Source organism: Squalius cephalus (genome assembly GCF_949319135.1).
Source record: "Squalius cephalus genome assembly, chromosome: 11".
In the NCBI taxonomy this organism is placed as follows: Eukaryota; Metazoa; Chordata; class Actinopteri; order Cypriniformes; family Leuciscidae; genus Squalius; species Squalius cephalus.
The window spans coordinates 34,972,956-34,985,985 of record NC_137132.1 but is presented as its reverse complement, the minus strand read 5'-3'; the positions used below and the strand labels follow the sequence as shown (position 1 = coordinate 34,985,985).

The 13,030-nt window shown below is 37.7% G+C and overlaps 1 protein-coding gene across 2 annotated transcripts in view; it reads left to right on the top strand.

Moving 5' to 3' along the window:
- The window catches only part of porb (P450 (cytochrome) oxidoreductase b), a 43,113-nt gene that overhangs the window by 19,429 nt on the left and 10,654 nt on the right, over positions 1 to 13,030 (top strand). For both annotated transcript variants that reach the window (XM_079885601.1, XM_079885602.1), the window contains 9 exons: positions 2,351 to 2,479; positions 2,632 to 2,781; positions 4,195 to 4,319; positions 6,903 to 6,992; positions 7,245 to 7,343; positions 9,167 to 9,283; positions 10,624 to 10,742; positions 10,841 to 11,022; positions 12,028 to 12,177. In XM_079885601.1, coding sequence (XP_079741727.1) covers positions 2,351 to 2,479; positions 2,632 to 2,781; positions 4,195 to 4,319; positions 6,903 to 6,992; positions 7,245 to 7,343; positions 9,167 to 9,283; positions 10,624 to 10,742; positions 10,841 to 11,022; positions 12,028 to 12,177 — 1,161 coding nt within the window. The remainder of the gene's footprint in view (positions 1 to 2,350; positions 2,480 to 2,631; positions 2,782 to 4,194; positions 4,320 to 6,902; positions 6,993 to 7,244; positions 7,344 to 9,166; positions 9,284 to 10,623; positions 10,743 to 10,840; positions 11,023 to 12,027; positions 12,178 to 13,030) is intronic.

Sequence of the window (13,030 nt, the reverse complement as noted above, 5' to 3'; positions counted from 1 at the left end):
AGCGTGTGCCGTGCCCTTCTGGAATATGAGCACACAATGTCGCTAACAGACATTTGCAGAGCGGCGGGCTGGGCGACACCTAATACCTGTGCGAGATTTTACAATCTCTGGGTTGAGCCAGTTTGCCGTGTGTTGTCAGGTATGAGCAGGTAAACTGTAGGCAACTGGCCGGGCGAACCGCTTGCACTCAACATCTTCCCCCTCCCTGAGATGAGAACCGGCAAACCCTGGACATGCTTTACTCTTCAGCACCCTGTGGCGGCACCAGGCCCAGTACTCGTGAACAATGTTCCCTCTAAGCTGTGCAAAGGACAGATGCGAAATGTGTGGGGAAATCTCTTTGATTGTGGTTTAAATGAGAAGTAATTGCTCTGGTCAACCGCTATAGAGTTAGTGTCGTCGCTATAGAGTTAGAACCGGTGAATGCGGTTCACAGGTTTCATAAAAAGAGACTGGTGTAAAAAGAGACAGGTGTAGCGTGCAAACTAAAAATACATCAGTTACAAAGCTCAGTTAAAGGGACACTAGGCAAGTCTGAGTGTTTTTTCTCTACGAAGCTCCCCCTAGTGTCTGGTAGTAAATGCTTTCAAACACTCTGTCGTAAAAACGAACTGTTGTCACCCCACCCCCCTCGCCACGAGCAACCCAGCTGAGCAGAGGAACCGGCTATTTCAAAACCAGTTATGTCTACCGAGGCAAGTAAAGCAATACTTTCTTTCCAACTGATGGCGATTTTTTTATTTATTTTTTTATTGTGTTGTCATGCATACTAGTATTTTTACCGGGAACGAACGATATGAACGAGGCGAACTACTGCTTTCGTGTTTGTTTGTTTTTGGGAGAATGGGCATGAGCAAAAATATATATATATCGGAGGCTAATATTTGTTATATTAGCAAGGTCTATAAGTTCATCTGGTAGAATGATGGTTTACCTTTGCTTGTCTAAGAAAACATCAGAACGTTTTTTCTAGCTCGATCATGATATGTGCAACATGTTTATTGCCTATTATCAGACGCGTTGACTTAGTGACATAAAATAAAAGTGTAAGTTACACAAATAAAACCGACAGAGGAACGGCCACACAACTACAGAAATCAAACGTGTTTGCTAATGACAATGCCTAACATCAAAGTTATAGTATCTAGCGTAACGTTACTAGTAAGCCCGTAACAGACAGCGATCATAATAAAAACCTTTACAGACAATAGCAAACATCCTGAGGTCGCAATTACTTGAAATTTAAATATTAAACACAGTTTATTCCAAAGATACTTACAAGTGCAACAGCAGGATCAGCATCCGTTTTGCAGGCTTCTGTTTCTCTCAGTTCTCCCCATTCTGAAAAAGCCGGTCCGATATATTTACTCAAGTCTGACTTGCTCGGTCAGTCTCCCGTTTCCTCTTTCATTGGTCCTCCGACAAAGATTTCCTAGCTTTCTGCATCTTTTTACAGCCTCAGCCATAACTAAATCTATCGTTGCCCATTGCTTATAGCTAGCCGGTGCTTGAATAGGGGCGTGTAATTACGTGTGCAGTGCCGTCAAGCAATTCGTTACATCGCGAGACCTGATATCACGCGATACTTCCTGACGCCGACCCGCCGGCCCAAAGTTGCAAGTGAGTTTTTTCCGCTCTCGGGCACCAGGGGGGTGCGAAACCACCACCATTCAACCCGAAATAAGTAATATAACCATTCCACTGACTCCAAAGCTGTTCAGTTAAGGTTAAAAAGTTACTTAGTGTCCCTTTAAAATATGTGTGTGTGTGTGTGTGTGTGTGTGTGTGTGTGTGTGTGTGTGTGTGTGTGTGTGTGTGTGTGTGTGTGTGTGTGTGTGTGTGTGTGTGTGTGTGTGTGTGTGTGTGGTTTTCAGGGATGTTTATAACAATAAAAAGGTTCACCTCCACCCACTTTGGGCTTCAAAAATGCTTTTCAGAAACCTACGGGTGACGTGATGGACACTACGCCCATTTTTTTTTTTTTTACAGTCTATGGTCTAGACACAACAGCAGATATGGAACATTTACTATTAAAGTTCAAAAATATTAGGTGTGCAATCTCAAAAAACATAACAATGTGGAAGAAAAGCTTGCACATTATGGGGAGGGAAGAAAACTAACAGGCAAAGAGCTAACCTGATAATGTTTTTGAATTGAACTGATTATTGGCTCGTCCTCTGAGGGTTAGTCTGTTTAGTTTCTCAAAATATGCTGACTTTGCAGGATGTTAAAATAACCCTTTTTAAAGTCAATGAAGTGCAAATTATGTAACAAGAACATAATATTTTCTTTGGGGAATCTTTTGGGATAGTCATTGAAATACATAATGACTTTTAACATGACCCTCTAGGGCAGGAACATTGTCGTGTTTTACGGCTCACAGACGGGCACAGCTGAAGAGTTTTCCAATAGACTTGCCAAAGATGCTCATCGCTATGGCATGAAGGGGATGGCAGCGGACCCAGAGGAATATGAAATGGTAATGCATATGATGTCTCTGTCAGTGCTAGATTTATTCATTGCACTTCACAAACATTATTTCATCTGTGGGATGAAAATTGTCTTTATCTTCAACAAGCTCTTTTTCCCCCTTCCCCATTTGTGTTTGTGTACACACACTTTTATTCCCAGGGTGAGCTCTCTCGTCTGGCTGAGATTGAGAACTCTTTAGCGATCTTCTGCATGGCCACGTATGGAGAGGGTGACCCCACTGATAATGCTCAAGACTTCTATGATTGGCTACAGGAGGGCGATGCTGACCTCCATGGAGTTAAATACACAGTGAGTTCCTCATCACATCAATTTCAAGATTTTAGGAACAAAAACTCTTGACTTCCTCCTGTCAGGTTCAGTTTATTAGTTGTATGCTCTGAGCTTTTTAGCTTAAACAGTTGTCAAAGCACTTTGATATACACAAGCTTTTTAGACTTTAACAAACAACTCCAAAAACACTGTGTTTCCAATACTTTAGGTACTTTCCAAAAAATGCTTATTTGAACAAACAGGACCCATGACACAGTGCAGCAGAGCAGAAGTGATTCTGGGGAATATGATGTGTCATACTTCCACGAGCCAATGTCTCAGACGGCTTACTTCATGAATACTACACAGAAGTTGTGCAAAGTTCAGTGACTCAACATAATCACTGGTTTAAAAAAAACCTGAGAAAAGATATTTGCCCACAGATTTAGCAGAAGTACAAGCTACAAATATGACTGTGTAACTTCTGGATTTAAAGGAATAGTTCACCCAAAATGACATCAATGTTATTAAAGGGATAGTTCACTTTGAAATTAAATTTTGGTATGTTTTAGCTTACCTCAAGGGCATCCAAGATGTAGGTGTCTTTGTTTCCGCAGTAGTTTCAATTTTTATATTTTTAGGTCAAACCGTTCTTGTCTGTCAGTCATTTCATGCAGGTCTATGGTCACCACCTCAAAGAGCATGCACAGAGTCCAAATTAAACAATTCCCCATCGTAAGTACACATTGATGGCCTAAGACACGAAACGAGCGGTTTGTGTGAGAAAACGAACAGTATTTATATAATTTTTACCTCTACACAACCACGTCCAAGTGATCTGAGGGCGCGCGCGCTTCCTGGTGTGTGACGTGTGCGCGCGTTCTGGCTTAGTCTGCGCAAGCGCCGGAAAGTGTACAAGAGGTAAAAACGATATAAATACTGTTCGTTTTCTTACACAAACCGCTCGTTTCGTGTCTTAGGCCATCAATGTGTACTTACGATGGGGAATTGTTTAATTTGGACTCTGTGCATGCTCTTTGAGGTGGTGACCATAGAGCTGCATTATATGACTGACAGACAAGAACGGTTTGACCTAAAAATATCAAAATTGAAACTACTGCGGAAACTAAGACACCTACATCTTGGATGCTCTTGAGGTAAGCTAAAACATACCAAAATTTAATTTCAAAGTGAACTATCCCTTTAAATCACAAAAAAAGATTTCGATCTGCGGAAAAATACACTGCAAATGAAATCACATGCGTTTTTGACTATTTTCGTGTGTGGTTTCAATTCAAAAGGTTTTGGACCACATTAGCACTTGTATTAAGCGCTGGCTACTTGTGATGTTAATTCCAGGTGTAAATGGAGTCATGAATGTAATGAATATACAGTATAGAACAATTAATATTTATCTATTTGTATAAATCATTTCTAAAACTTATTTTTAAGGTGTTTGCACTGGGCAATAAGACATATGAGCACTATAACGCCACGGGAAAGTATGTGGACAAGAGGCTAGCGGAGCTGGGAGCGCAGAGGATCTTTGACCTGGGAATGGGAGACGATGATGGAAAGTGAGTCACTCATTTAAACACCTCTGTCTGATTATAGTGCTCAAAATGTGCCCGGCCAAGATCAATGTGAGAAATCAATGAGACTCCAAAAGTGGATAGTATGAAAGTATTTCTACCCTGTTACTGTAATTTTCATGTGTTTTTACATCATCACAGTATTTTCAATTTGGGAAATGTTTTACTTCTCTACACTATAAAAGAAAATTCTTCCATCTTTTCCCACTACATTTAATGCCAAACACAACATTCTTTGTTCTTTTGAAGTTGAGAAATAACTAATAGTATGATTGTGAGTGTAGGGGAACCATGATCTATCCTGATCACAGATTTGCAGTAACACCAAACTCTTTAAAGGGTTAGTTCACCCAAAAATCTCAGATTTCATCAAAAATATCTTAATTTGTGTTCCTAAGATGAACAAAAGTCTTACGGGGTTGGAACAACATGAGGGTGAGGAATTTTCTGACAAGATTTTCATTTTTGGGTGAACTAACCCTTTAATCTACTAGAAATAATGATTTCCGAATAATGCAGAATAAATCAAATATAACATTTTATTTGTCAGCTAAAAATGTATCATGCCAATTACACAATTAAACAAGCATGAGCATAATAGTACCCTTTTAAGTGGTTCATTTTAGGGTGTCAAAAAAAGACTTAACTTTTAAAAGGGAGGAGAGCATGCTTCCCGTTTCATTTCTTAAAAACCATGAACTAAATTATGCAAGCTAAAAGAAGATACATTTAAATGTGGCTCCACGTGGCAACCTGATCCATGTAGTCACGTGCCAAAATCGAGCCTACGTGATTTGTACCATGTGTTTTTTTTCTTGCATTGAATCATGGGCTGATAAGAGCATAAAACCATAGAAATTCAAGAGATAATTAGAAACCAAACATTAACACTAGAAAGACGTGCCTGGTGAGTTTTTCATGTCATCTCATTTCAAATAAATGATTATTGAGGTAAAGAACAAATGAATGTGTGGATGCCCCTGTTGCAAACCTGACAGAAAGTTTTCCTGAGAAATTGTCCTGTGCATGTAAGCACTTATAAAGTGTTACAGGTGTGACATCGGAACCCGGAAGAATAATTCACAGCTGGTTCCTTCGAGATTTTCCAATGGGGTTTTCCAATTTATGAGTAAAATAAGGTCTGTGGTAAACATAACTTGACGATACTTAGTAAAGTAAATTACACAAACCCATATTGAAGACAGAAATTTTGTATGTTTTTAATAAGTAACTAGATAACACAGTTTGGGGTGTGGATGTGTGCAGTGTACGTTGTAGAACAAAATGTCAAAGTAACGTCAAGTTATATTTACCACACAGACCTTATTTTACTCATAAATTGAAAAACTGTGAATTAGTCCTCCAGGTTCTGATGTCATACCAGTACCACTCTATTATCCACACAATTATCAGTGAATGAGACTCATTGTTGTTCATATGATAAACAATTGTGGTACCGTGTTGGGTAAGTTCCTGATATATAAGTTCCTAAATATATATATACACACTACCGTTCAAAAGTTTGGGGTCAGTACGATTTTTTAATGTTTTTAAAGGAAGTATCTTCTGCTCACCAACGCTGCATTTATTTGATTTAAAAAAAAACCCAGTAATATTGTGAAATATTATTACAATTTTAAATGACTGTTTTCTATTTTAATATATTGTAAAATGTAATTTATTCCTGTGATCAAAGCTGAATTTTTAGGATCATTATTCCAGTCTTCAGTGTCACATGATCCTTCAGAAATCACTATAATATGATGATTTGATGATCAACAAACATTCATTTTTATTATCAATGTTGAAAACAGTGTACAAATTTTTTTTTCAAAATTCTTTGATGAATAGAAAGTTAAAAAGAACAGCATTTATTTAAAATATAATATTTTCTAACATTATAAATGTCTTTACTGTAACTTTTGATCAGTTTAACTCATCCTTGATGAATAAAAGTATTGATTTATTTTATTTATTTCCCCAAAAAATAAAATTAAAATTCTTACTGACCCCAAACTTTTGAAGGGTAGTGTTTAATGTTACAAAAGCTTTAGATTTCAGATAAATGCTGTTCTTTTGAACTTTCTATTCATCATAGCATCATGAAATAAAAATGTAAATAACTGTTTTCAACATTGATAATAATCATAAATGTTTCTTGAGCATCAAATCATCATATTATACTGATTTCTGAAGGATCATGTGACACTGAAGACTGGAGTAATGATGCTGAAAATTCAGCTTTGATCACAGGAATAAATCACACTTTAATGTATATTCACATAGAAAACAGCTGTTTTAAATTGGAATAATATTTCACAATATGACTGTTTTTGTTTGTATTTTTAATCAAATAAATGCAGCCTTGGTGAGCAGAAGATACTTCTTTTAAAAACATTAAAAATCTTACTGACCCCAAACTTTTGAACGGTAGTGTATATATATATATATATATATAACATCCGAGTCCTGAAGCAAACCCATAGAACAGCAGATGTAAAAAAAAAATAATAAAAAGTTCATAATGCAGCATAATAATGCATGTTTTTGTCATTGATTCTCTCTCAGTCTTGAGGAGGATTTTGTGTCGTGGAGAGAGCAGTTCTGGCCAGCTGTTTGTGAACACTTTGGAGTTGAAGCAACTGGTGAAGAATCCAGGTCTGAAACCTCAATGATCTTTCCATCTCTTCAGGAGCTTTTGCTCGTTTTTCCTTCTTTGTTAGCGGGTCACAGTGACCTGAGCTCAACATGCCCTTCTCTGCCTAATTAACAGGCCTTTTCAGACTAGAAAACACTGCTCCATAGACAAACTGAAGAATAGCTTGTCACAAAACTCTTGGCTTTGTGAAGTAACAGTTGCTGGGTTATACGCTGTCTCTCACACACACACCCACCCTCTGTCTCTCTCAGCATCCGCCAGTATGAGCTGAAGGTACACAGCGATCTGAACATGAATAAGATCTACACTGGAGAGCTGGGACGCCTCAAGAGCTTTGAGAGCCAGAAGCCGTGAGTACAGCACTACTTTCTCATCCATCAGTCAGTCAGACAGAAGCTTTATCTTAGGCCACTCCCTCATGTTAAATATCTTTCTCACGTAACCTTGACGACAGATCCTGCTGTGCTTAATTTGATCAGATACAGACATAATATTTGATACTTTAGAATTAAAAATGACTTTATTTGCATATAATATAGACTGTAATACAGTTTGAAAACCTTTTTTATTAAAGGATGATATTTGCCCCTTGTAATGGATTTTTTCAGGGGCATGTCTCTTTGCATCCAAAAACCGCTGAATCAATCCATCAAAGTAAATTTGCGTTCTTCAATCATGGCTGTTAAAGGTCAAATTCAATCGCTTGCGTCTCAGCAGGGATGTTGTAATGAAGAGGCAGCGGCATTGAGATCCATGTGCTGTATATTTATTATCAGCAGTAAATGTAGAACAAACAGGCTGGGGTCAAACACCAGCAAAAGAGATATGAAACACAAACGTAGTCAAAAGGCAGGCAGAGTTACGAGTATCCAGGCAAACAAAGCAGAGTCGCAAAGGGTCGATACGGTGAGAACAGTCCAGGGTCAATAACGAGGAAACAATGGAAACAGGGAAACCGCTCAGAAATGTCAGCCAGGGCAGAACAAGACTTCCAATGAAATCCAATGATGGAGTGGAGAGAGACTGAATGAATAGTCCAAATAATGAGCGGCAGGTGTACAGATAATCAGGACCAGGCACGGGATCATGGGAAATGGCGTTTAAATGGATAATGTCAATATTCGGGAGAGGGAGCCCTCTGGTGGCGAGTAGGAGGAACCACAGAGGCTTGATTCGTGACAGGTGTGATTCTTCCAGATTAATCTGGAATTACGGTTATTTTGGCCCAAAATCCTGACTCACGCAGATCAGTAATATTGGTCAGAAATATTGGATATTTGTTATAAAATTTAAATTTCGATTCGTCTTATTGATTCCTTTGTAAGCATTTCAATATGAATTTTAAACCATTCAAATCTGTTTTCTGACAGCAGCCTAATATTCCTGCTGCCGTCTCTATAATAACACTAACCAAACAAACAATATAAAGAGAAAATTCACTGAATAATATTGACTGAATAACTTTTCTAACTATATTTGTAATGTATATTTTATTAATAAAGTGCAGTGTTATGTGATTAGTTTCTGAACCTCTGAATACCTGGAAATCTTAAAACACTGTTTATTTTAATAGTATACTTGTTCTTGTTTTTTATTTGTACTTTTTTAATTACTGAGTATTTACATGTCTTTAATAATGCTTGAAATGTATATTAGTTAGGCTAGTTGTTTTTGCTATGGTATTTTTAAACCACAGGCAAAAGGTCCTTGTGTCAGTGTATTTTACCTTATGATTTTTGTTCATGATATTCAGACTTTAAAGTAGTCTACACGTCAATCACCTGCATGGATGATTGCTCAGTACTTTGAACAGTGGTCTCATACGCTAGAGTAGGGTCTTCACGCCGGGTCTTTTTTTCACTCGCACGATCACATCTCTGCTGAGACGGTGAATACAGATGTGTAATTGCTGCAGGCCACTGTAGTGTCTGCACTAACTCATAACTAGATATGAAATATTTTGATTGTTATAATAAGATAATATAATAATATTATTAATAAGAATACCATAACATAGATCAGGGGGAAACTAATGCACAAAAAGTGCCATTTTTGCATTTTTCATTGTCTGAGGACAATTTGTGTCACTTGTGGTGCCATTTCTGCTCTGTGCCCTGTTTGATTTCTGACCCTCTAAAGTGTGATTGGTGTTATTCATTGTGTGTTCTCACAGGCCTTTCGATTCGAAGAACCCTTTCCTGGCACCAGTCACTGTGAACCGCAAGCTCAACAAGGGCGGCGAGAGACATCTGATGCACCTGGAGCTGGACATCACAGGCTCTAAAATCAGGTACTGTGTGTGATCTTACAGGATGTTCTATTCTAAAACAGCAGGAACAGAGCTAAACCTTTATGAACCAAACAACAGTAACCATAACCCAGTTACGAGCCAGTGCATGGGCCGAAGAGGTGATGATGAAGAAGTGGCATTGATCGGTGTCTGGGCAGGCAGTCCTGAGCTGATCTATTCAGATCTAATATGTAATAAAGAGGAGGAAGTACAAAACGAGTCGTTTTGGGAGCTTGGTCTCAATAAAATCCGTTTTTGAACTAATGAAAAAGTTTTGAGTTCTGAAACTTAAATTGTTTTCATAGCACAATCACCTCTTATGTGTCAAAAGATCAGGGAAAATTTGATTTCTCAGTTTATCACCCATTTAATACTAGTAATAATTAACTGTCCTGCATTATTGTGTGTGTGTGTGTGTATAATATAATATACATTATAATGCATTTATTACAGAGAATAAAGGCATAGTTGCTTTTCCGTCCATTCTTCTTTGAATGACATTTTTCATCATTGACTTCTATACTCCAATGTTTCATCGCATTCATGATCAGATCGATGTATCTGTGCTGTTATTCGAATGAAATATTTCATTTGGAGATGACATGGAGTATGAAATGGAGTATGAAATGGAGTATGCACACTTAAATGAGTCCAATGGATGGAAATCAATTGTAAGGCATTCCCTCTCTTGAATAATGTGTATCATCATAATCATATAATCAATAACACACTTTGTACCAGTTTAACACTAACATCTCATTCTGTGAGCTTCTAAAAAATGTAAATAAGAGCACTTTCCCCTTAATAGTCCAAATCATTTGTGATATCGTTGTTCTCAATAATGTGGGTTAACCATGAATAGGTAAGCGGGTAACACAATAGGTACACATGAACCATGTGTAACCATGAATAGGTAAAGCGGGTAGTTGACTTTAAATACTTTTGTGACGTTGACATGGTGATTTAACAAATCCATCAACTGTCCAAGTATTTCTAATATATAATTATAAATGTGGTTATAAATAGATTTGATGCATTACAACGTGATAACATTTATAATGCATTATAAATCAATTCTAAGTAATCAAATGCCATATAAATAAAATGTATTCACCATAAATGGACTAAATGGACCTTTGGTGTCATTTCTTTGAAAAGATAGTACAGAAAGTGCATTCGCTTGATAATCAGTGTGTACGAGGGTAACTAGCTTTCAAAATGTTGAAAACAAATGATTCTTTTGTATTTCATTTTTAAATGGAGCCTTTTTATTAATGGCAAAATGAGTTTCAGTTAGTTTTAAACTGCTTACTGATTGCTCCTTTAAAATGTTTGTGTAGATATGAATCAGGAGACCATGTTGCTGTGTATCCCATCAATGACACAGCCATAGTGAACAGGATTGGTGATATCCTTGGTGTGGACCTTGACACTGTTATCTCCCTCAACAACCTTGATGGTATGGCATTAAACTTTAAAAGTTCAACTTGAACAGTTCGTTCATGTCTGTCCAGTTGTCAACATAGCTGAAATATATGTGTGTGTATTTCTTTTCAGAGGAGTCCAATAAGAAGCACCCCTTCCCCTGCCCCACCACGTACCGCACCGCCCTGACTCACTATCTGGACATCACCAATACTCCACGCACAAACGTGCTTTATGAACTGGCACAATACGCCACTGACCCCAAAGATCAGGAGAACATGCGTAAAATGGCCTCCTCCTCACCTGAGGGCAAAGTAAGCATCGCTGTCACTAGAGCCAAAGTCACACCTTCAGCTAAATCAAATAAAATGCCTTACAGTTCACCAGACAATAAACATTTTACTCGCTTGCAAGCCATACTATAAATTGCACTCAGTTTTACGTCAGTCATTTAGGAACATATTGTGGTAAAATGACAATAGTAGAGCTGTAGTGTTACCAGTAACAGTTCAGCTGTTGCAAAAGTGGTGCAAGCTTCACTAGCCATGTTTCCATCCACCTATTTTTATGCACATTTTGATATTGCATAAAAACACAGCTGATGAAAGCGACAAATGCGGATAAATTCTAATAATTAATAACGTTTCCCGATAAGAAGAAATGCGCATAAACTACGATGGATTTACCAAATAAATCCCTCTATGCGCAACAAAGACTTTTGGTCCCACTTTATATTAAGTGGCTTTAACTACTATGTACTAACATTGAAATTAATAATTAGATACAATGGACTTACATGTTTTTACATTGCACTTATTTTTTTTTTTTTTAAATACCTGCATGTAATTACAGCTGTAATTAATTTATGTAATTACATTTGTAATTACACTGTTGACCCTTCCTTTACACCTTAACTCACCCTTAAACCGACCCATATCACCACACCTGACCCTAACCTTACCCGTGTCACACCTCACTAGCAGCAATGTGTTTTACAATACAACATGAATACAATTAGTACATTTGTACTTATTTTTAGATGTAAGTACATAGTACTTACCACTTAATATAAAGTGGGACCAGACTTTTTGTTGAGGACGTGATTGAATAACTCATGGGGGCATATATATATATATAATGTTTAATGGCAAACATGATTAGTAGATAGGCTGTTGATTCATTAAGTGATAGATTGTTGTTTTTTCAGCGTACCGAAGACGCGTAGGCAAGTGGAGGCAAATGCAGGGTGGGCTAGATTGCAATTATGCTGTTGTGCAATAACTAACAGTATTTGTGACGTTGTCATTGTGATATTGCAGGCTTTGTACCAGAGCTGGGTGCTGGACTCAAGTAGGAATATTTTGGCTATTCTTGAGGACTTGCCATCGTTGCGCCCTCCCATTGACCACCTCTGTGAGCTTCTGCCGCGACTGCAGGCCCGCTACTATTCCATCTCATCATCTTCCAAGGTCAGATATTACTCATGGGTTGCATTTCACTTGTTGAGCTGCTTTGATGATTCCAACAAAGACCGCAAATGAAAACACTTCATTAAAAAAAAAAAAAATGCTATATATAAATTACTTTGCTCTTACTCGCAGATGAATCTGATGGTTTGAGGCATACTGGTATAAAATTTAATAAAAACTGGAAAAAAATTTGATTTTACAACTTTTGACTGGTGGGTATATAAAAGGGGACTTATTATGCCCTTGATGTTTTTTGGGCTGTACTAGAATAGGATCTCCTTCTTGAATGTTCAAACACATTATATTTATCATATTCTCCATTGTATATTTATCATATTCTCCATTGTTGCAGCTCCTCTCTTCCCAGTCTGTCTGTAACACTCTGTTTAGTTCCTGTCTCTATGAAGCCCCTCCTTCTGAAAAGCACACTGTGTTCTGATTGGTTGGCTGGAGCAGTGTGTTGTGATTGGTCAAGAGCTTTGAGTGTGTTTGGGAAATGTCCCGCCCCTTACCATAACCACCAGTTTCAACACACTACTAACTAACTCAACCAGGCCCCGCCCCTTTATTCTGCGCATTAATTATTTAAATGAGGAATATTGTGACGTGTTCGTTCCCGGAAGAAACTCAAGACTACAATGGAGTCGTTTCAGGGAGTTCAGAAACACTGACACCGATATAGAGAATAACTCCCGCTGGAGGGACGTTCAACTTTACAGAGCTTTTTCATGCTTAAAGAGCAACATTACTCTCTAAAGAATGATGAAAATGGAAAAAGGCATTTTATGGTCCCTTTAAGCAGAATACCTTGCTCTAAGACTCTATGAATATCAAAATTACTACTTTTAAACTA